A 23,768-nucleotide genomic window follows, 5' to 3' on the forward strand; every position below is an offset into this window, starting at 1 on the left:
CATGTTTTATACAGCAGACATGCTCTAATCTTGTATTTTATGGAGGCTGTATTCAACCCAAAGCTCTTTGAACAGTTCTGGGAGCTGTAGAGACAACCTGTATTCATATTTAGACTGGATTTCAGTGGCCAGTGTTGCTGATGTTGTGCAAGCCAACTTGGGTGTGGAAGCAGTATCACCATGCTCATGCAGGATGCCTCTCAAGCCAAAAAAAGCTCTGCTGAGAAGTGCCACGAGTAGTGGTCGTTGTCCTGGCCTTGGAGCTGTGTGTACTCAGCTGCAGTTGCTCAGCCTGAGCTGGTTTAAGTGCCTGGCACAGGGCTCTGTCTTTCAGAGTGATGAGCTCAGGTAGCCCAGCACCTCCTCGGGGACCTCTGTGTGGAAGGTCTGGGGGAAGCCTGCAGGTGTCTGGGTATCTTTGTGTGGAATAATTCAGGGAGCCTGTTGCTCTGTGTTTCCTCACTCTCTGCTCCTCGTTCCTCATGTGCTGTTTCTCCTCCCTCTTCCCAATTCCCCAAAGTCTCTGGTCCAGGGCACCCTTCCCACCAACCTGCCAACAGAGATGCCCCAGCTGATCCCCGTGTTCCCAGGGGGCACCCCCCTGCTGCCTCCAGTGGTGACAGCCAGCATCCCTGTCTCCACCCCCCTGCCTCCTGCCTCCTTCGGCCTGGTGATGGATCCCAGCAAGCAGCTCTCCTCCTCCTCTGTCCTGGAGACCTTCGAGGCCCAGCCAGGAGGAAGTGGTGGCTCCACCTTAGATTCCCTGGATTCCCTGGATCTGCTCCCCTACACAGACACACAGCTGGATGCCCTGGACTCCTTTGGGACAAACAGAGGGTCGCTGGATGCCTTGGATTCCTTTGCCACTGGTAAGCGTGGGGCTGTTGCATCCCAAAATGACTTCCTTCAGTGCTGAGGACAGCTGTCATATGGCTCTGTCTGCTGGTGCTGCAGAACAGGGATGGAAATGCGGAAGAGGACAGAGCAACTGAGTGTGGCTAGCTCAGGAGTAATGAGAAAGACTGTGGGTGGATAATCGCAGATCACCAGTATGTGCATGGTGTGAAATCTCAGAGGAGAAAGGAATGCAAAGGTGTATAATGATGAGCAATGAGATTTCAACCTGGCTTGGTGTCCAGGACACCTCCCTTACCACAATTTGCTGGACTGCGGCATGGTTTTTGCACCCTTCCCAGTGACTCTTTGACATTTTGGACCAAATGAGTAAAATCACTCAGATCAGCCTTCTACTGGGAAGAATGGTGGAGGCCAAGGTGGGTGTAGAGCTAAGTCCCCTCCTGTCCCAGGAAGGAAGACAGGCTTCTTCTTAGCTAACTTGTCACCACTGTTGCAGTATATTGGCAGCAGTAATATTCTGGGAAGCACAGAGATTGTCCAGTCAGCACTTCAACACTCAGATCCACCTCAGTATTGGACTACCTTGGAGTTGCCCTCTTGCAAATCCCAGCACTCAGCAGCACAGAGTTGGGTTCAGTAGAGTCTGGGGGACAAGAAAGCCTGTCCTGGAGTTTTTGCAAGACTTAAGACAGGTGATCTGAGGGCAAAAGTATTAAAATGTTCTGAAATAAATAAAACAAATGTGTTTAATAAGCATCTGTTTGCTTTCTTGTGAGCAGAACTGCCTCTGAAAGTGAACTGATTGGTTTTGTTTTGTGGGGCTCTTTTCCTCTTCTTTTGCCCAGAAGAAACTGGCCCTCAGGAGCTGCGCCACCCACCTGGCAGCCAAAAACCATCCCCTGTGGTGAGTGAGCCACTCCCCCGTGCTGATGTCCCACGGTGCTCTGGAGCCAAGGTAGTAGTGACTTGAGTGATGTAGGTAACTTGGGCTTCTCCTCTTTGCCCCTCTGAGTGTTGCCTCCCATATTGTGCTCCCCAGAGTCAGTAGGAAGGTGTTTGTTCCATCTTCATTTTTGTCTACAGCTGTGCCTGTTGCTGAGGTAAACATGGTGGGACTGAAGTTGGAGGCTCAAATCCACATTGTTTTTAAATATCTCCAGGGCTGGTGGTTCAACCATCTCCCTGGGCAGCCTCTTTCAGGGCTTAACAACCCTTTCAGTGAAGAAGCTTTTCCTAATATCCAACCTAAACCTCCCCTGGTGCAACTTGAGGTTGTTTCCTCTTGTCCTGTCACTTCTTAGCTGGGAGAAGAGACCAACCCCTCACCTCTCTACAACCTAATTTCAGGTAGTTATAGAGAAGGTCTCCCCTGAGCCTCCTTTTCTCCAGGCCAAACAACCCCAGTTCCCTCAGCTGCTCCTCACACGACGTGTGCCCTAGGCCCTTCACCAGCCTCGTTGCCTTTCTCTGGATGTGCTCCAGCACCTCCATGTCTTTCTTGTATTGAGGTGCCCAAAACTGAGCCCAGGGCTCATCCTGCTCCTGTCCCATGTCTCTAGTCTTGGAGAAAAAGGGGAGGATTGTTCATGGCCAGCAAGCTTAGAGAAGATTCTTAATTTCCTGGTGTTCTGCTGTCCCTATTACTTCAGTGTGGAGCCAGATCTGTCCTCAGATTAATCTGCTCCCTGAAGACTCAGTGACAAGTGTTTGGTTTGGGTTTTTTTTTTTGAGACTCTTCAAATGCAGGGTTGGTTGTGATGGAGGCAATGGGAAGGAGTGAGGGGGACGTTTTCTGTTACTGCTCACCATAGAAAACTCAGATCTCTTACCAAGAGAGAAGGAGCCTTGACTTTGAAGTGAGCATACCACACTGTTTGTTTTCTTGGCAAAGGTTGCAAGCAGCTCTTTTGGAAATATAGTTTCAGATGGGGACATTTTGATGAGAGAGGAAACGAGGAAGGTTTTTGAGAGACTGGAATAGGGCAAGGGATTAGAGAGGTTTCTTAGTCATGTGGTTGCAGAGCTGAGGAGAGAGGTATGTGTGTTTTCACTCAGGTCAATGTTGGTGGAGTGAGTCACCCACCTGTGCCCAAGGTCACCGAGCACCTGCTGTCCCAGCCTGAACCAGTAATGCCCAACACAGCCCTGCTGGTGAAGAACCCCCTGGCATCTACTCATGTCTTCAAGCAAGCCTGTCATATCTGCTACCCTAAAACAGGTGACGTGGTTGCTCTGCCACCCAGAGTCTTGGCCTGGTCTGGGGTTTGGCTTTCCCCGGCTGATGGGGTTGTTCTCTCCTGCAGGGCCCAAGGCTGGTGACTATACCTATCGAGAGGGCTTGGAGCACAAGTGCAAGAGGGACATCCTGCTGGGCAGGCTGAAGAACTCAGAAGACAAGACCTGGAAGAGGATCCGTCCTCGTCCAACCAAAACCAACTTTGTAGGATCCTATTACCTGTGCAAAGGTGATCTGGGGGGGGTTAGGGCTGGGAAGGGGCTGTACAGTGTGTGCCAGGGGAGGCTGGGAGGGGAGATTCCTGTTTGTGTCACCTCCTGTGTTTGGGGTCTTCTCCTATCAACATCTTGCAGACTGGGAGGCTCAGTATAATGAAAGGCCACGAGCTCCCACACTGTGGAGAGCAGGCAGCTTTTAAAGTGGTGGAGCAGAAGGTCTGCAAAGGCATAGTGAGGTGCTGTGCACAGCCAGGCACTCAGAGCTGCCCTGTTGACACAGGATTTGATGAGAACCTGCCTCCTGTGCCTGCACTAGTCCCACTCCACCCAGCAGCCCTGTGGCAGGGCTGTGGTTCTGCCTAGGGAGAAGTTCTCTCTGCCTGCTCCTTGGCTCCAGCCCGTCCCTCTGACTAGACTGGTCCCAGAGGCAGTGTCATTGCAAAGCTCCTGATGAGATGGGGAGATGGCAAGAGCCAAGATAACAAGGTTCCTTAGTGCGGAGCTGCTAGGAGAACTTCATCTGGGTTGACTTTAAAAGGAGTGGATCAAATCATAGCCTGTCACTCTCCAAGCACTGAATTAAAGCACTTACACTGAATTAAAGCAATTAAACCTCCACTTTGAGCTGGTTTCCACAACAGGTTGTCACCATTCAGTACTTTGCCTTCATTTTACTGAATCTCATGGTGTAGACAAACCTTGGGGGGGGTGAGAGGAGGGGGAGGTGCCTTTTTCTTTTTTCTTTAACTCTCTGTTTCCTTGTTTCCAGCTCCTGGTGAAGTGTGGGCAGTGGGAGGAGACGAGGCAGAGAGTTAATTCCTGACTGTGCCCCCTCCCTTGTGTGGTGGTGTGTGCTGTTTGTTGCTTTGTAGACATGCTTAACAAGCAGGACTGTAAGTACGGGGATAACTGCACCTTCGCGTACCACCAGGAGGAGATCGACGTCTGGACGGAGGAGAGGAAGGGCACCCTCAACAGAGACCTCCTCTTTGACCCCCTGGGTGGCATCAAGCAGAGCAGCCTCACCATCGCCAAGCTCCTGAAGGAACATCAGGGCATCTTCACCTTCCTCTGTGAGGTAGGGAGCTGCTGGAGTCCTGCGTGGTCTCCTCTGGCCGGGTCCGTGCTGTTGATGCGCTGGCGGTTGATGTGGTGGTGGAGGTTGATGGTTGATGTCGTGGTGGGTTGTGCTGCAGGGGGTGGCTGTAAACTCTTCAGAAGGGATAGGCCAGCTTAGAGTCATCATAGAATGTCCAGGATGGAAGGGACCTCCAAAGGTCATCTTGTCCAACCCCCTTGCCATAAGCAGGGACATCTCCAGCTAGATCAAGCTACTCAAAGCTTCATCCAGCCTGATCTTGAATGTCCCCAGGGATGGGGCCTCCACCACCTCTCTGGGCAACCTATTCCAGGGATCTATCACCCTCATACTGAAGCACTTTTTCCTAATGTCTAACCTGAATCTCCCATTTTCTAGCTTAAAGCCATTCCCACTTGTCCTGCCACTCCAAACCCTTGTGAACAGTCCCTCCCCTGCTTTCCTGTAGGCCCCTCTCAGGAACTAGCAGGTTGCTATGAGGTTCCCCCAGAGCCTCCTCTTCTCCAGGCTGAACAACCCCAACTCCCTCAACCTGTCCTCACAGCAGAGCTGCTCCAGCCCTCTGATAATTTTTGTGTCTCTCCTCTGGAGACCTTCCAACAGCTCCAGGTCCTCCTTGTGCTGGGGGCTGCAGAGCTGGACACAGGACTCCAGGGGTATTGGAGGTGTTTTGACTGTGTAGAGCTTTTTAATGGTGATGGTAGGGTTGAGTGTTCATGGGTAAGAACTGGGCCAACAAGGCAGGTAGCATGGTGGGAGTCTTACAGACCACCTAACCAGGATGAAGAGGTAGATGAAATAGTCTAGAAACAGCAGGAAGAAGTCTGACAGTCACTACCACTTGTTCTCATGGGGGACTTCAGTTTACCAGATGTCTGCTGGAAGTACCAGCAGAGGGAACAGCCTAGGAGGTTCCTGGAGGGTGTAAAAGATGATTTCCTGGCACAGCCAGTGAGGGAGCCCACCAGGGAAGGCACCCTGATGGAAATGTTGTTTGTGAACAGAGAAATTGTGGGTGATGTGATGGTTGGAGGCTGTCTTGGGCACAGCATTCATTAAATGGTTAGGTTTTAATTCTTGGAGAAGGAGGGGGTCAGCAGAGCTGCCACCTTGGGCTTGCAGAGGGCAGACTTTGGCCTCTTTAGGAGACTGATTGACAAGAGTCCCTTGCAAGGCAGTCCTGAAGGGCAAAGGTGTCCTGGAAGGGTGCATGTTTTTCAAGAATGGAATCTTAAAGGAAAATGGTTAAATCACCATCCCTGGAGGTATTTGGAAGTCTTGTAGGTGAGGTGCTTAGGGACATAATTTAGTGTTGGACTTGGCTGTGCTGGGTTAGTGGTCAGACTTGATGATCTTAAAGGTCTTTCCAGCCTAATGAATCCTAAGATTCTATATGTCCCAGGCAGTGCCCAGTTCCAAGAAGGGTGGTGAGCAGTGGGTGATCTGTGTAGGAGAAAGAAGAGGTAGTTTTCCTCCTCAGCCCTGCAGCTGGGCAGGGTGCACACAGCCTCATGGGGTCACATGGTCCTTCCTCTGTCTTGAGATGTTGCTCTGTGTTGTAATTTAGCCCCAACTGCTTTAGAAACCAGAATGCCATAAGACAAAAAAATGTGCTGAGCCACTGAGTCAGTTAAGGATTGGCTTGGACCACCTCAATGCTCTGCAGCAGAGTTCCCCACACTGGCAGTGGTGGATGTGAAGGGCCACGTTCTTTGCTGTGAACTGGCAGCTATTTGATTCCTCTCCATCCTTTCCCCCTTGTTCTTGCTCTGTTGGTTAAACAGGGAAGAATATGTGGCTCTGACCAAATTTTTTCCAACCACAATGGAAAATACTGTTGAGAAGAAGCAAAGAAACGTTGTCTGGAAGCTTTTCCAAAAGTTTGCTTGCTTTATTTTAAAGCCCTACCACAAAGTTTTCACCAAGCCTCTTCTAATTTTTAACATGAGAATAGCTTGGCTCTGGTTCCTCCTGCCTTTCCAAGTAAAGTGGCTCTGGTTCAGTGCTCTCTAAGATTTTCCCAGCATGCTAATTCTTCTCTTCTCAGATTTGCTTTGACAGCAAACCCCGGATTATCAGCAAAGGGACCAAGGACACACCATCTGTCTGCTCCAACCTTTCTGCCAAACACAGTTTCCATGACAACAAGTGAGTGAATGGGGGTTTTTTTGAGCAATCTTTCACAAGTCCAGCCAGTTTAACTCCAGGGCCCTGGTCTCTTTCTTTCCTCCCCATGAGTTCCAATCTTAGGGCAGCTCAAAGCAGGATAAACAACATTGTGTGCTTCACCCTCCTGGTGCTGAGGGATTTGGGGCATCAGCAAAAGCCCTTTGGAGCCAACCCAAGTTTTCCATTGGCTTAATTTGCCTTTCAGTTTGGCCCTTACATAAAGGTTAAACCAGAGATCCTCTAGCTCAGGATCCAGCCTCTGGCTGGCTGGTAATGGGTGTTTAGGAAAACAAGCAGCATGTCAAGTACACAGTAATACAACCCCATCTGGTCCTGGCAACCTGAGACTCAGGGACTTGCTGGGGCAGTGGAGTTGATGTCTTTGCTGCAGACTTTGAAATGTGGCTGATCTCTGGACTTAAGTGGTGCATCATGCATGGGCTGAGGAGCTTGAAAATACCCACCTAGGGCTGCTAGGGTGGGAGGACAAGGGTTTGGTTTTCCCAGTGGGACTCTGCCTCTCCAGGAATTGATTTTCCGCATCCTTTGCGCACTCGGTCAAATGTCTGAAAGTCACATATAAGAAGGAGTGGGGTGTGAAGACTTGATCCTCTGATGCTTCCTATTTCTCTGGCATGGCCACAGGTGTCTGGTCCACATCGTGCGTTCCACCTCCCTGAAGTACTCCAAGATCAGGCAGTTCCAGGAGCACTTCCAGTTCGATGTGTGCCGGCACGAGGTGCGCTACGGCTGCCTGCGCGAGGACAGCTGCCACTTCGCACACAGCTTCATCGAGCTCAAGGTCTGGCTGCTGCAGCAGTACTCAGGTGAGCCTCACTCCGTGCTCACGTGTCCTCCAGCCTGTGCCAAGGGCCAGCTGAGAGCAGGAGAGGGTCGTTTTGGGGTGCTAAGATGCTGTCGCTCACTTGTGCGTGTGCCGTCTCCTCGGCCACACAGACAAGAGGGACGAGGTGTTCTCTGAGGTGACTTGGCCCTTGTCCCTTTTGAGGTGCTGCTGTCATTTTCAGCTCAGGAAGCCTTTCCCTTGGGACCAGTTGCCTGAGTTGAACTGATTCTTAGGTAGGGCTGAATCCTCAGAGGTGTTTTCATGCTTAAATTCTGTGCAAGGCCCTAAAGAGCAGTTGGGCTCCTGAGCGAGCGTCTGGCGCAGCGAGCGTGGCAGCAGGCAGGGGTGACAAAGCAGTTACATAAAGGCAGGCTGTGCATCTCCAGTTTCTCTCAACAAATTCACCAGCAGTGGGAAATGACAAGATAACCTGGGATTTCCCAGAAAGGCTTGGATGATGAGCCTCTGAATAGGCTGTTGCATAAATTGCATTCAGGTTACTCATATAACGACCCTGCTCCATGGGGCACTTGGAGTGCTCTGTCTCCCTGACATGCTGGTTAACAGCTCTCCTATGAACTGAGCAGGTGCTGGTCCACCCACAGTGCTGCCTGCACCTTCTTTCACCACAGGGTCTTGTTCAGTGTAGGACCAGCCCAGTCATGGGGGCACTCCAGAGAGGAAGCACGTTCCAGATGTTTCTCACCCTTCTTTGATGTAATTGGGAGCAGTTTCTTTGATTTGTTGTTGAAGCATCTGTCACTGTTGTTCAGTGCACTCTTTGGCCCTGGCTTGGCTCATGAGGGACACTGATGAACAAGTAGCACACTGTGGCAAATGCCATCTTTTATTCTTCCCATTTGACCTCAGTTGTGGCCACAGGAAATTAAAAATCTACACCACCAGAGTTTTGAAGAGAGAATTATGACTTTTAGCTGGAGGCCACTGTTGCTGCCCTACATGCTTATGATACTGCCCACAGTACTCTGGGCACTCTTAATATTTAAGCACCTTGTCCTTTTCTCCACCCTATGATTGGTTTGGTTTTGTTGGTGGGTTTTTTTTTTAGGAAACGTTTCTTTGCTTCCTTCTTCCCTACTTCTATATTCCTTCTTCTTTAGCCTGTAAAAGAAATGTTTAGATTGACTTTTGCTTCTTGCCTTTTTTGCTTGAAGAAGCAATTTCCAAAAGGGAAGCGGAGGAGATGAAACAGACCATGAGCTGAGCTGCAGAGGTGGTCAGTAAGCCTTGTGCCTATTCCCATCTTTTCCAACAAAGGGAGAGCCATCATTTCTCTTCACTTCCTTTTTTCCTGCAGGGCTGTGTGTATGGGCCTGCTTTTCTTGTGATTTCTGCCTTCCTGGAGTGGTAGTTTATTACTGCTCTTAAATGTAGTCCTCATGGAAACAGAGAAGAAAGGTAGTTTTCACCATTCTGTGGGGATGCTTTAGTTTTGCAGCAGAGAGTTTAATTGAGGCACCATTTGCTCAGCAAGAATAGGAAGGGGATATTGTTCATAGCAGCTTGCATTTGAAACCATTGGGCTATTGCAATTCACAGCCATTTGAACTTCTGCAGAGCTTGTGGCTTTGTTCATGGGGATAAAGGATTGTATCAGTGTGGAGTAAAGGTTCCCAAGATCTGAAAATGTGGACAGGCAGGACTGTTTCCTTCTTCACTGGGGCTTTTCACAGCCCTGTCTTGCTATCTTCTTCCATCAGTGGAAATCACAGAGTCTTTGTCCCCACTAATGATGTTGCAAAAGATGCTGAAATGTTATAAGCAATCAAAACATGGGCCTTGTGGCTCCCAGATCATCTCTTGGGACAGTTCATGCTTTGGAGAGCTATTGTGTTCAAAAACATACTTTTATATTTGGGAGGGATTTTTTTGTTCTGACCGCCACATTTATAGATGGTATTGTTGAGTTCATGAAGATTTCTAGGACTGAAAGAAGGCAGTCACTTGCTAAGGACTTGATGTGAAATTCAGCCTTCTGAAGCTGTATGTGCTTCTCTTGTTGGTTCTGCATCCCAAGGATCACAGTGCAGATGTGCAGAGTGGAGCAGATGGGAACTCCTTGGGCCCTTTCTCTGCCAGGTTCAGTGCAGCATGTTAAATTTGTGCTGTGGTTTTCACAGCTTTATAATTTTTGTCCCCAAAGTACAGATCAGTGTTGTGTCCAGACCTAAAATCCTTGGATTCAGGAGGGAGAGTTGCAGTTTTTCCAGCTCTTACACTGTTTGTTCTGGGGATAATGGTTAAGAAGGAGAAAATCCATAAAGAGCTCTGATCTGGGAGTAGTACCAGCTCTGCAGCAGCTGCCATTTTGGAGGCCTGAGCAGCAAATATTCTTAAGAATGGTCAGGTTCTATGAGTGCTTTCCATCCTGTCCAAGCCCTCTACAAACAGCAGTATTGTTGTGTGGCAGGGACCTGGACAGCTGAAATCATGGATGGGGAGACTGAAGTCAGGAGTGCTGTGACTGACCCAATTTACACACAGCCTAAGCCAAGGTGAAAACTTTTGTTTGCAGGCCCTTAAGTTTTGGAACAGGCTGGCTCCCAGATCAAAGATTGTGTCCATGTGGCATGCCTGGGGAACACCTCACTTGAATAACAAAAGCTGTAGGCAGAAGCAAAGCAAGGAATCTTGCATTCTCTCTGTGCTGGGGGTGCTGCATCAAGGCTATCCTCAGCACCCCAGTTGTTGCTGTCAGCTGGCTGTTGTAAGATCTTTGCTTCAGTTTGTTTAGGCAGCTATCTTGGGTCTTTGCAGCACTTGGATACAAAAAAAAAAAGACATTGAGTCCTCACATTGATCAGACAGTTCATACTTTTGCTGTGCAGGGCTCTGAGAATCTTAGTGCCCATCTGGTTGGTGCTGGGGATGCTGTTCCCTCACCACTCGAGTCTTGTCAGGAGCTGATTCCTTAGGTAGGGTCTGAGCAGCCCCTGTTTGAGGTGGCATCTCTGATGGCTGACACCTTGCAGATCTTTCCGTGGTGGTTACATCCTGGCAGCTCTTCCTTGGCTGGTTTTGCACTGTGGGGCTCTCCTGGCTGCCTTGGTTGCAGTTGGTGTTTGTGTGTTGAATTTCAGCTTTCCTCTTTACCTGTTGATTGATGGGCAGCCCCCACAGTTTGAGTGTATCACAGGCTAATTAATCCCAGCAGGGATTAGGAAAGATTTCTGGCTACCTGCCTCAGTGAGATATCTGTGATCTTCCAAACTAGTGGCTAAAACTCCAGTGTGCAGTAGCTGAGCAATAACAAAGCTTTGTCTTCAAGGCCTTGGGGAGTATCTGTTGGTATGGTGCTGGGCAACAGCCCTGGTCAAGGTCTTGACCCCTAGTCAGGAATCCCCTTGGAGGCAGCAACTGGGTCCTTTGCAGACAGCCTGAGCAGAATGCCAGATCTGAATGAGCCCAGGAGAGTGAACTCTTCCCATTTTCTCTGGCTTCTGTGGAGAGAGGAGCTTCCTTAGCCTGTCCTTAAGCATGCAACCCCCTTACAACCATGTCCTGATGTTGCCAATGGGACTGTGGGAGTTGTCAGCCACACAGGGGTTCCTGAGCCCAAATGTAGCAAATCCTCTCACCTTCCTTTCCCTCTCTTCTCTTGACCCAAGCAGGGCAGCTCAGTCCTGTCTCCTTCTGTTCCCAGGAATGACCCATGAAGATATTGTGCAGGAATCAAAGAAGTACTGGCAGCAGATGGAGGCACATGCCAGCAAACCATCCAACAGCATGGTGAGTAAGGTGCATTTGGGGCTTGCAGCCTGGTTTAGCTCCCAACTGTTCCAGCACTTTCTCTGTTTTCCTCCCACTTCTGTGCCTGACAGGTCCCAGGCAGATGAGGCTGCCCACTGAGGAGGAGGACAGCTCAGAGCTTTCCTGCTTGCAGTGCTAACCAGGAGCCTTGTGCCTTGTTCTGCAGCATTATCTGCTCTCATCAGTGGGGGGGTGAAGCCCCCAGAGCAGGGGGGACAATGCTCAGGGAATGGTGCTTCCTGTGACACTTTGCTAGTGAAATGGGGAGATGTTGGGGACAGTGGCCACACAGTGGGGACCAAAGGTGTCCTGCTGCCCTGTAGTGGCAGAGGGCCCACATGGCAACTTGAAGAATGTTAAGAAATGACTCAGTACTCACAGGACTGCTCTGAATCCTGGAGTGGGTGGAACTTGCAGCTCAGGTGCTGCTGAGGCTGGGCAGAGCTCTCAGGGGCTCTTTGCCAGGAGGATGCTGTGAGCTTTGCCTCTCTTTGTGCCACCAGTGTCTCAGTGTGGGAGAAGCTGCCTCTGGCTGCACCCTCCAGCATTGCCAGGAGCTTTCCCTGGAGAAGTGTGTGATAAGCAAAGGGCAGAAGTTTGTCTGCTGTCTGTAAACCCATTGGCTGCAGGTGGAACTGCCTTAGATACATCTCTTTTTTTTTCCCCCAAGGGGATGTTCAGTAGTGTAGGAGCAGAGCCCACCCAGTGAGGACAGTTCCTAGCCCAGCCCTGAAGTTGAACTAAAGCAGTTTTGCTGCTAGAACTGGGAGGTTTTAGTCCTCTCACCCAGGAGTCCTGCAGAGACCAGCACTGAGTGCATGCAGCCTGTGAGCACCCCAAGGAATCGATGTCTTACAGGAAAGGGAGATGAGTCATATGGTGTGGAACAGCTTTTTTTGGCTAGGTTATGGGCTAGGAGAAGTGTTCTGATTACTGTAGGGCACTGAGGCTGGGGAAAAGCAGATCTGATGGGTGTGAGTTAGCAACAGGAGGGGTGGAGGTCACTGCACTGATGCTTGCAGTGGGCTCTCTAGTCCACCTGTGTGCTGGTTATGCTGCATGAAATGGAGCCATAGAATCACAAAATCAAGTGGGTTGGCAGAGACTTTTAAGATCATCAAGTCCAGTCATTGACTGAACACTGCCAAGGTCTCTGGGGAGATGCTCAGCCACATACCTGTGCAGCCCATGCTGCTGTGGTGATCTGGGGGAGAGGAATGAGAAGCAGCAGTCCGGCATGACCCAGGTCTCTAGTTCCCAAAGGCATCTGACTTACTTAAGGTGTATGTTCCAGCCTCTCAGGAAGAGGAGAGGATGACTTTGTACAGCCTGGATTATATGAGAAGTAAGCCTGAATGGTCCCTGCAGACAGAAGTGGCTGTAGTCTCTCTCTGCCTGGTGTGAGGACAGAGGCAGCTGCCTGCATCTCCACAGGGAAGCAAACCAAGTATGGATTTGCAGCAGATTGTGCCAGTAGTTGGGTTTATATCAGCAATCCCTGCCCTGTGAGGGGTGAAACCTAGTGACTGGTTCTGTCCTGACTGCTGTGGGTCTGTCTGCATTTTCCAGACAGCCTTTTCTTGCCATTCTCTGTGCATAATCTGGGGATACAAAAGGTAGGTGGACAGTTGTTTTCCCCTAAGCCTTGCAGCTTCAAACTCACCTTTGTCTGGAGGTGCTGCCTCCAGTCCTTCAGTGGACGTGGCCAGAGCATGCCCTCTGAAGCACGTGGGATCTGGATGCTGAGCAAGAGCTTTTGTTTCTGGCTCTTGGGGCTTGCAGGGGGCAGAGGATCAGGAAAAGAAATCCCAGCACCTGCTCCATCAGCTCTCAGGGGATGGGCACAGAGAGAGCAGCGTGTGGGCCGGCGGCCGACGGCAAAGCGAGGTCGTGGCTCACAGATGCCTTGGCACAGGGCTGGAGTGCACATTCCACCCTTCCAGGGCATCAGTTTGTGCAGGGGTGAAGCAGCAGCCTCATTGTTGGAGTCAGAAGGTGCCTACCAGCAGCAGTCTGGGGGGGTTGGCAGCCTGGCACCGCGTGTGGGGAGATGGAGTCGGGTCGCTCCGACACGTGTCTGCAGTGGCAAACCCTGGCCTGGGCATCTGCACGTCCTCAGCCAGGGGGTTGTGCTTGGGGATGAGACACTGGCTGACTGCTGAAGACCCCGGGGGCAGGACTAACAGTGTCTGTTGAGAGGTGTTTACTTTTGCCATTATTTTCTCCCGCTGACGTGACTCAGTTTTCTCAGCGTCCTTCCAGCTTTTGGAGTTGGCTGCCTGGCAGAGACAGCTTCCCAGGAGTGCTGTGAAAGCAGACCCCTCCTTCCCACCAGCCCGAGTGAGCCACGCTCACCCCAGCACTCTCTGGGCATCAGAAGCAAAGTCACTCCCAGGGACTTTGCTGCTGGTTTTGCCAGCTGGACTCAGTTCACATCGGGGGCCAGCCAGTTGTGGAGAACAGAGGGCAGGCAGCACGCAGGGATCCAGCAGCTGGGACAGTGCAGGTCAGGAAGAAGACAAAGATGAAAATCCACAGCTTGCTAAACACCTGCCAGGGATCTCTCACTTCACCCCACAGATTTGGCCCCATAGAGGCACTGTAGGAGAACACCCAGGGGCTGCAGATGGAAGGAGCAGTCAGCAGGAGAGGCTCTTGTAGGTATCTGCATGTCTTCCCACCTCATCCCTAGGAACTGAGAGGGTTTAGCCCTTGCGTTTTTTTCTGGTTTTCAAGGGCTATTCTGATTGTGCAGAACCCACATAAAAAATGGCCTCAGAATTAGCAATTTAAGCATGGAGAGGAAAGGAAGGTCTGGTAAGGGGTAATTGCACCTAAGTGTGGCTTGGGGAGGAGGCTGGGTAACCTGGGCTCCTCAAGAGACCATTTTGGTGTTGCTGAGAGGGGTTCCTCAAGCTGGGAGGCACGAGTGGCAGTGCTGGGGCTGTTCTCTGCACAGCCTGGAGTGGAGAGTGTCATGCCAAAGACTTTTATTTATTTGGTTGCCATGGTGCCTAGCTAACACTATATTGTCTGGCTTCCTAGCCAGGGGTGGTGCCACAGCCTGAGGCACTTCTGCCTGGCTTCACAGGCTGGAGCCTCATGTGATACTCATTGCTGGTTGTCAGCAGCCTGCCAGGTATGTGTCTTGCCTTTACAAATACAGTCATGTAGCAGCAACAGCAGCAGCTTTGATCTTTTGCTTGGCTCCTAATCCCCCAGGAACATACATGCCCACTGGATTGACCAGCAGTTTGGGTGACTTTGATGCAGCACGGGGCTTCTTTTGGGTAGGAACTGGTGGAAAAAGAAGCACCAGAGTTACCTGAGGAAGGTTTTTCTTTCTCTCTGATCTGTTGGACCTTCTGGAGCCATGCAGTTTTTATTTTTGCTGGGTCAGTAGGTTTGAGCCAGGCTTTCTGGCTGTGCTGAGAGACCTGTTACCTGGAGGATTATGTGTCAGGTAGCATGGGGCTGATAACAGAGTCTTCCAGCAGGGCCATTTGGTCACCTGAGGCCTGTAGGTTTGGTGGGTCAGTGGCAAGCTGGAGCATAATTTCCTTTTAGAGACCAAGTGGAGAGTAGAAGTACTGTTCAAAGGCCACACATCTGAGAGGGAGGCACCTTCCTGCCTGCTGTGATATCCCAGGTCTCCACCCTGCTTATCCCACAGCCAGCTGCTTCAGTGTATTCTTAGTGGTCTTGGTGGAGGTTAGCAGCCAAAGTGTTTTACTGGGATGTGGTCTTTGTGCTTTACTGTCAGCAAAATGTGTTCAGGGGGTTTTCTTGTACCCTCACTGTGCCCATGGCCACTGGTGTCCAGTCAGGTTTGCTCTTTGGTTTGGAGACCAACTGGAGACGCCAGCCTCATGTCTTCCTGTGGTGATACAGAATGCACACAGGGCTCTAGAGATTTGCTGAGAAAACATGAGGCAGTGCTGATATGGGACAGGCTTCTCTATTTTGTTTTTGTTTTTTTTTTATCCACAGTCCTAAGCCCAAAATGGCCTTCTCATGAGTACAGGTAGAAGGGCAGTTAAGTGAATTGGCTGGGGGGGGGTGAAATGGGTGCATTGATGGTTGTACCCATGTCCAGAGATGGTGGTTAACTGCCTGCAAAACCCAGTGCAAAGAAACTGTGAGAGATGGAAAGGTGCCCAGGGACAGAGCAGGGGGTCCTGTGCTGTGGCACGAGCTGCCCTCCTCCCAGGGGGTCTCTCTTGACTGTGTGACTGCTCTCTCTCCACGGGGAGCAAGTGGGGGGTGGATTACCCTCCCCAATGGGGAGTAAGCACTGGGGCAGGTCTCACAGAGCTTGTCTGCACACAGAGATAGGCTGCAGGGGTGTCCCAGCCATGCTTCTGGCCAGGAGACCATGCTGAAGCCAGCCATGGTTTTGTTCCTGTCTGGTATCTCTGGGCCCCCAGCTCAGGCTGGCAAGGGGGAGCTGAGCTGTCTCCAATTTCAGATGTTTCCCTGAGGTTGTGGTTCTCTTCCCCAGGCTTCTTCCCGGGCTCCCACATCAAGCACCTTTGACCTCCAGATGAAGTTTGTTTGTGGCCAGTGCTGGAGGAATGGGCAGCTGGTGGAGCCAGATAAAGACCTCAAGTACTGTAGTGCCAAAGCCCGCCACTGGTGAGCAATGCAACCTTCTCTTTCCCCCACCTCTCCTCGAGGGCAGGGATTTCTCTGTCCCTTCTGCAGGACTTCCTTTGGCCTTTTTGGAAGAGGCTGGAAGGTTTCCTAGCAGTCTCTTGCTGCTGGAGGCGTTTGTCACTGGAGCAAGCACTGCAGGCAGCTGCTTGCCAGTTCCCAGCTCTTTCCTTCACTGTTTGCACAATGCTGGCAGCAAATACAGACTGTTATTCCTCATGGTGCATGCAGCTCATATTCCTGGTGTTATTCCCAGCTCCCACAATTCCCTTTTTTCCTCAGTTGCTATAATTTCTTCTTAGCAAAGTCACTCGTACAGTTCTCCTCTGCACTTGTTTATACTCCTGGCTGCTTGCAGATGTCTCTCAGGTCACTGTTAGCAGTGGGGCCAGGTATTCTGCTTCCTTTTAAATGAGTTTTCTTGGCTCTTTCATTGCTTTGGTTGCTTTTCTCTGGTGCATGGCTTGGCTGTTTGCATCTCCTGGCTCCTTAGGTACCATGAGAATGTTCAGTGTGATGGAATCACAGAATGGTTTGGGTTGGAAGGGACCTTTTAAAGGTCATCTAGTCCAACCACCCCTGCAGCAAGCAGGCTTGTCTTCAACTAGATCACATTGCTCAGAGCCCCATCCAGCCTGAGCTTGAATGTTTCCAGGGATGGGGCACCTACTAAATCCCTGGATTGTTCAAGTCTTTCAGCACCCTCATTTAAAAAAAATTATCCTTATATCTAGTCTAAATCTACCTTCTTTCAGTTTAAAACCATTGCCCCTCATCCTATGACTACAGGCCCTACTAAAAGCTTGTCCCCAGATTTCTGATAAGCTCCCTAGAAGAGGAATATCAGCTGGGTTGTCACCACTGGGGCATGGGGACCTTGGCCTGTCTCACTCAGGCAGCCTGGCAGGACAGAAGGGAAGGGGTTGCAGGACTTCACCTCCCATAACACGAGCCAGAGAGGCACAGTCCAGCATCCTGTTGGAAATGTAGGAGCTTGGATGAAAAAGAGACAGAAGCAGCAGTTGCTGGAGGTGGGAGCAGGTGAGGATCACTTCCTGGAACAGGAAGGATAACACTTCTCTGTACAGCTGCTGACTGGAGCTGGGGGCTTTGCCCAGGCTGTCTTTTGGCCATCACTTACTGGTGATGCTTCCTAGTGCCTGTTTGTAAGACAGTGCTTGTGATGGCTTGGATTTCTGCTGCACCCTGCAAACACAAAATATTCCCAGATGTTTTTCCTCTCATCACAAGAGTTGGCTGTGTGTAATCCATGGGGATGCCATGAGAGACCTGAGGGAGAGCTCTGTGGCTTTCTGAGAAGAGACATCCCAGGAAATCCATGAAAACTACAAGGGAGAATCCTCCTAAAGACCCTTTTTGTGTCTTCTCTGTCAGATGTGCATATCCGGGAGTATATTGAAGGGTCTGTGAGGAAAACAAACCCTTCCTTTTGCTTCTCTTGATTCATTCTCTCTCCCTCAGCTGGACGAAGGAGCGTCGGGTCCTGCTGGTGATGTCCAAAGCCAAGAAGAAGTGGGTGTCTGTCCGGCCTCTGCCCTCCATCCGCACCTTCCCCCAGCAGTATGATGTAAGGCCCCTGCCTGGCACTGCCAGGGGCCCCTGCCCTTTCATATGCCAGGGCCTGATGTGCCAGAGGGACCTGGACAAGCTGGGGAGGTGGGCTCAGGGGAACCTTGTGAGGTTCAACAAGGCCAAGGGCAGGGTCCTGCACCTGGGGAGGGGCAACCAACGTGACCAGTACAGGGTGGGAGAGGACATGTTAGAGAGCAGTCCACTGGGAAAAGACTTGGGGGTACCAGTCAATGAGAAGCTGGAGATGAGCCCCCAATATGCCATGGCAGCCCAGAGGCCAATCCCAGCCTGGGCTGCATCCAAAGCAGCGTGGGCAGCAGATGTGCAGAGGGGATCCTGCCCCTCTGCTCTGCCCTGGGGGAACCTCCCCTGGAGTCTGTGTCCAGCTCTGCAGCCCCCAGCACAAGGAGGACCTGGAGCTGTTGGGAGGTCTCCAGAGGAGAGAGAAAAAAATGATCCAAGGGCTGGAGCAGCTCTGCTGTGAGGACAGGCTGAGGGAGTTGGGGCTGTTCAGCCTGGAGAAGAGGAGGCTCTGGGGGGACGCTATAGGGACCTTCCAGTGCCTGAGAGGGGCTACAGGAAAGCAGGGGAGGGACTGTTCACAAGGGTTTGGAGTGGCAGGCCGAGGGGGAATGGCTTTAAGCTAGAAAATGGGAGATTTAGGTTAGACATTAGGAAAAAGTGCTTTAATATGAGGGTGATAGATCCCTGGAATAGGTTGCCCAGAGAGGTGGTGGAGGCCCCATCCCTGGGGACATTCAAGATCAGGCTGGATGAAGCTTTGAGTAGCTTGACCTAGCTAGAGATGTCCCTGCTTGTGGCAGGGGGTTGGACTAGATGACCTTTGAGGTCCCTTCCATCCTGGACATTCTATGATTCTGTGATTCCCTTTCCCTCCCACCATGGGGCAGTGCTTTGAGGGCTGGCCCCCTGTAGACCTGGCAGGGAGGCAGACAAGTGTTGGCTGAGGTGGGAGGAAAGGACAGAGAGAGTCATGACAGCAAGATCTCAAACACATCCAGCAAAAGGATGAAGCAGAGGAAGGAGCAGCACCACTTGACACACATCTGCAGGTTTCTGGGGTGGCTGTTGATGCAGCCACCATCTCGAGATGGGGCTGGCACAGGGTTTGGGAAGGAGATTTAAGTCTCCCCTTAGGTCAGGGTTTCTCAGTGTGGGAGGGAGGTGGAGTACTTGGGAGAGGCCTGGCCCTGCCTTTGCTCTGGCTGTGGACTGTGAGAGTTGCTCATGGAAAAGAGCCATGAGTTAGTGACCTCTGAAGTGTCCTGTTTGCAACCTCTCCCGTGGGCAGTTTAATATCCCAGATGGGTTTTTTGCCCCTCTGTTTTTTTTGTCCCAGTTCCCCTCTAGTGAGGAGTGTTTGTGGAGGTGCCAAATTTTCCTCTCTGTCTTTCCACAGTTGTGTATCCACGCCCAGAATGGCAGGAAGTGCCAGTATGTGGGCAACTGCTCCTTCGCCCACAGCCCTGAGGAGAGAGACATGTGGACCTTCATGAAGGAAAATAAGAGTGAGTGGGGGAAACAGGGGCCACCAAGCTCTCTGAATCCACCCTGTGCTGTCACTCCAGTTGCCTGTGCTTTCCCATGCCCAGCTCCATCTGGAGCTCTGCCAAAGCACCAGTCCTGACCTGCAGCTGCTCCTCTAGCCTCCTTGTCTGGCTTGTATCTGCCTTGGCTTTCATGCCCATTTCTGCTCATATCCCTTGCTCCTGGGCTTGGGCACTCCCTGCTCATGGCATTGTATTCAAAGGGCTGGATTTGAGATCTTGTCTGAGAACATGGTTGGGTGGTGCCTCTGTGGAGGAGCTTGTTTGGAATTAATTATGCAGGCTCCCGGCTGACATTATTTGGGGGAGCTGGGGGTTGCCTGTGCCCTGGGCTGCCAGCTCTCTGGCAGCAATCTTTGGTTTTTTTTCAGACCAACAGCAAGCTCTTTGCAAGGCCCAGTTGTCCAGGTGCTCACCCAGCTCTGTTGGGACATGCTGGAAAGCTTGAAGGGTTTCAGTTGTGCCCTGAGTTTGTTTGGTCTTTGTGCTTGGATGGAGACTCTTCTCCAAGAGCCTGAGCTGCCTCAAAGGCTGTTATTTGGTAAGGTTCAAGTAACCTTGTTGCTGAGGCCTTCAAAGCACATCAGACCAGTCTGGGTGTGTTTGCTCCAGCACCAAGGTGAATCTTCAAATGACAGCGTTGTTTCAGTGGGGAAAAATTTGCATTAATTATCCCAAATTGCCTTGAGTTCCTCAATTACCCCTTTAGTGAGGGGTAAATCACTGAGGCATCCCACTTGCAGCATCTCATCAGTGTCTGCAGACATACAGGAGCTCATCTTGGAAAAGCAGATGTGCAGTCAAAGCTTCCACCCAAAATTTCCCTTACTACCAGTATCTGGAGTGGGTTTTAAACCAAAAGCACCAAGAGACATGGATTACACTCCTGGGCAGGTTTTGAACAGGAGACAAGCTATTCTCAGGTCTTCCTCCCCAGTGCTTCCCCTGGGTAGCTTGCTTGGGGCTCTCCTCCATCTTGAGTGCTGAGGATGAGGATTAGGCTTAGAGGGAGGGGAGGGATCTAAACCCATCCCCTCTCAGCTCCCTGGCTGGGGTGAGCTGTCTGCTAAGGTCAAGCAGAATCAGCCCTGATGGAGAATCACCCTGTGGCTCCAAGTCCAGGGGAGTCTTGGGGCCCTTTCCCTGCTTCCTGAAGGCCTGGTGTGGCTGCAGTCCCCGTTGCCCCTCGGCCCACAGAAGATTCCTTGCCACACCAGGCAGCGTGGTGTGAATTTGGTTCCACTCCCCAGGCCTGTCACCCGGGGAGGTGACATTGGGCCTCTCGAGCAGGGGAAGGGGAGGGCTGCCCCAGAGCTGCCCCTTTTCTTGTCCTTTGGGCATGGTGGGGGAGGCTGGCTGAGCGACTCCACGGGTCACCTCTGTGCAGTACTAGATATGCAGCAGACCTACGACATGTGGCTAAAGAAACACAACCCTGGGAAGCCTGGAGAGGGGACACCACTCACCTCCAGAGAAGGGGAGAAGCAGATCCAGATGCCCACCGACTATGCTGACATCATGGTAATCAGCTGAGCTCTTGTCCTTTGCCTCTCCTCCTCTTCCTCCTCCTCCTCCTCAGGGCTGGCAGCCTACCCCTCCCCTGTGCTCCAGGTGGAGCTACTGCTCTTGGGGGAATGAGCCCCTGCTAAATGGGCAGCCTGGAGCAGCACAACAAGGGCAGCACAGATGAGGTGGGTAGGGATTGGCCCAGGGTCAGCAATGCTCTGCAATGGCTTTTCTGTTAATCCCCCAGTCAGTAAGAGTCTAGCTGGGGTTCCCTTTTGAGTGGGCTCAGCCTCCACCCAGGGTTCCTGCCCACTCCTGGGAAAGCTGGCAAAGCCACTCCTGGCCTGCTGAAAAAGAAGAAACTTGGAGGAGAGGAGAGTCTGGAGTGCAGAGGGCTGGGAAAACAGGAGGCGGATGTCCCCTTAGCTCAGGGGTGGTGGCTGATTGAGGGGTTTGTGCTCCTGAAGAGTCCAGCATTGCTCTTCACCTGGGGGCCTTGCAGGCAGAGCCCACCCGGGCTGGGGGCAGGGGCACCACGTCGTTGGACTGAACTGCCCTGGTCCCTGAGCCCTTCTGAGCTGCAGGCAGCCTGGGCAGAGCCTCTGCTCTGCTCCCCTTTAGTTGGCAGCACGGTGCCTTAACGATGACGTTGGGGGGGGTCATGGACTGAGTGGAGCTTCCGGGGGGCTCTGGAGGAGATGGGGAGAGGGAGGGCTGGTAGGCGTGACTGTGGAGGCACTGACTGGCCCTTTGCCCTGTCTGCACTGCTTAGATGGGCTACCACTGCTGGCTCTGCGGGAAGAACAGCAACAGCAAGAAGCAGTGGCAGCAGCACATCCAGTCTGAGAAGCACAAGGAGAAGGTCTTCACCTCAGACAGTGACTCCAGCTGCTGGAGCTACCGCTTCCCCATGGGCGAGTTCCGCCTCTGCGAAAGGTACCTCAGCTCAGCTCTGGGGGACACTGAGGCTGCTCCTGCACCCCAGAGGTGCTCGGCCACGCTGCTGGGTGCTGCAGATGCCTTCCTGAGCACGTGTCTTTAGGAGAGGAGAGGGAGCTTCCTGCCTGCCCCCATGTCCCCCACAGCCAGGACGCCCTGAGCTCTTGGGGTGCTGAGCAGTCTCCTTGGCCCCATGCTCGGGGGAATCCTGGGTGCTTTATTAGATGGTTTGGATGTCTCACACCCTCTGAATCAGCACCTTGAGGTGTCTTCAGAAGGCTTGTGATGGATGGTTAGAAGAGCTGTTTTGGTTAGAGAGGAGGCTCTGTCTCGTGTGGCTGTTAGGGGCATTTCCTCCCTTGTGTGGTGGTTTCTCATCATCCCTGCTGGTCCAGTTCCAGCTCATGTTGTTTCCTTCTGCTGACTAAATCCCCTCGTAGACGTTGCTCTGTTTGCTGCCCTGTTCCTGTGCCCAGCCTCCACCTTCCACGTGGCTTTGTGGGAAGATCTCTTTGCCCTTAGAAAGGCGAGTTTGCCCCGCTCAGAACCCCACCCTGCCGTTGCCCTCCTGACCTCTCCTTGTGCCAACAGGTTCCAGAAGAGCAAGACCTGCCCTGAAGGGGAGGAGTGTCGCTGTGCCCACGGCCAGGAGGAGCTGAGTGAGTGGCTGGACAGGAGGGAGGTGCTGAAGCAGAAGCTGGCCAAGGCCCGCAAGGACATGCTGCTCTGCCCCAGGGACGACGACTTCGGGAAATACAACTTCCTATTGAGGGACGGGGTCTAGGCGGGGCTGGGGAGGCAACAGGGGGTTTTCCCAGAGAGGTGGCAGTGGGCAGAGCGAGGTGGGTGTCTGGCCACCAGAACTTTCTCTTTTCTTTCATTTCAAGATGACGAGACGATGATTTCTTAGTGGTGAACGAAATCATGGATTTGATTCTCCTTGGCCAGCGAACGCCAAGCTCACCCAATTTGTGATCCATCTTCTCTCTCTTCTTTCCCCCAAATTCTTTCCCATCTTTCTGTTTCTGCTGTCCCTTCATGGAAAGGAATGAATCTGATCTGTATTGGGATGCGAATGGGAGAATTTCCCCTTGTGTCATTCTCCTGCCCTTTAATTCAGAGTGTGGCTGCGGAGGTCTGGAGGACAAACCTGAGAGAAAGGGACAGAGAGCTGCTGAAAAGGTGACCATGAAGTTCATGTGCTCCTTTTCTCAGTGCTGCAGAGCTGCTGCAGCCAGCCTGCTCTCCTGAGAGCTCAGGACCAGAAGAATTAGGAATTGAGGTGCAAAAGAAGCCAAACCACCAGATCTCACTTAAAACCTCTAGGCTTGAGCTCCTGCTGTCTGTGTTGCCCCAAGGCATCAGCTGCTGCTGGGGAGGGTAACTCTCTCTGGTATAGTGTAGCTAAAGTCATAAAATATAAGTCATAAAAGTCTTTTCAGCAGCAGGCACTGCACTGTAGGTGACTTCAGACTGTTTCTGTACCCCAAGAGCAAATCAGTGACTCCTCCTTAGCTGTGTTTATCAGTGTGCGACAGGTATTCAGGGTGGGTAGTTTATTTCTGGGTTTTTGGCTGGTGTGACTGGGACAAGTAAGACTGAAGCCATCTGGAAGGTGTGGTGGAGGCTCCTCATGCCCTGTGTCCCTGTAGCACCATCAGTCAGGATGCAGTGACCAGAGGAGCTGGTGTTTCTGTGTCTGCTTGGGTCCTGAAGAGGGAGAGGTGACAGGGTTCCCTTCTTGCTCTGTAACTGGGGTGTCACTGGTTATCTAGAGCTGCCCTTGTCCCCATGCTGCCAGAAGAACTGGGTGGGGACACCTTTAAAAGGACACCCATTGAGCAGGCTGGGTGATGCTTTCGTGGTGGAAATCCAACTGGAAGGGTGCTGAGCAGCACCAGAAGTCCAGCACCCTCCTGCTGAGAGCTGGGAGCTTGTGGGGATAGAGTGCAGCCAGGATGTGACCCAGGGCAGGGACTGCAGTGGAGGGTGAGTGGCACAGCAGGACGTGGCCATGGACCTGCTCCTGTCCCACCTGATGTGTGCCACAGTGGGGGAACCAGTGATGCTGAGCTCTGGGAGAAGGTTTTGGGCTTTTATAGTGAGAGGCAGCTCTGCTCTGCCAGCCTGGTCCTTTCTGGCAGTTTCATCCTGCAAGCAGTAAACACATCTTGTCCTAAACTTCCCTCTCCTCTCTTCTGCAGTCCAGCTGCTCCCTGCAGTTTTGCATGCATGGGTGGCACCATCCACTCAGACACAGACACGTCTCCTGCCCAGCCTTTGTGAGGGATGTTTTTTTTTGTGCAGAGCC

The 23,768-nt window shown here is 51.9% G+C and overlaps 1 protein-coding gene across 1 annotated transcript in view; it reads left to right on the forward strand.

Annotated features, from left to right (window-relative positions):
- The window catches only part of ZC3H7B (zinc finger CCCH-type containing 7B), a 34,927-nt gene extending 12,686 nt beyond the window's left edge, over positions 1–22,241 (forward strand). Inside the window, exons 9-22 of the mRNA XM_008949400.1 lie at positions 521–869; positions 1,707–1,762; positions 2,914–3,076; positions 3,162–3,323; positions 4,185–4,390; positions 6,459–6,559; positions 7,226–7,407; positions 11,092–11,177; positions 15,700–15,833; positions 17,334–17,439; positions 18,865–18,973; positions 20,400–20,533; positions 21,291–21,454; positions 22,049–22,241. Coding sequence (XP_008947648.1) covers positions 521–869; positions 1,707–1,762; positions 2,914–3,076; positions 3,162–3,323; positions 4,185–4,390; positions 6,459–6,559; positions 7,226–7,407; positions 11,092–11,177; positions 15,700–15,833; positions 17,334–17,439; positions 18,865–18,973; positions 20,400–20,533; positions 21,291–21,454; positions 22,049–22,241 — 2,145 coding nt within the window. The remainder of the gene's footprint in view (positions 1–520; positions 870–1,706; positions 1,763–2,913; positions 3,077–3,161; positions 3,324–4,184; positions 4,391–6,458; positions 6,560–7,225; positions 7,408–11,091; positions 11,178–15,699; positions 15,834–17,333; positions 17,440–18,864; positions 18,974–20,399; positions 20,534–21,290; positions 21,455–22,048) is intronic.
- The last annotated feature ends 1,527 nt before the right edge of the window (positions 22,242–23,768 follow it).

Source organism: Merops nubicus, unplaced genomic scaffold, assembly GCF_000691845.1.
Source record: "Merops nubicus isolate BGI_N331 unplaced genomic scaffold, ASM69184v1 scaffold6711, whole genome shotgun sequence".
Lineage (NCBI taxonomy): Eukaryota > Metazoa > Chordata > Aves > Coraciiformes > Meropidae > Merops > Merops nubicus.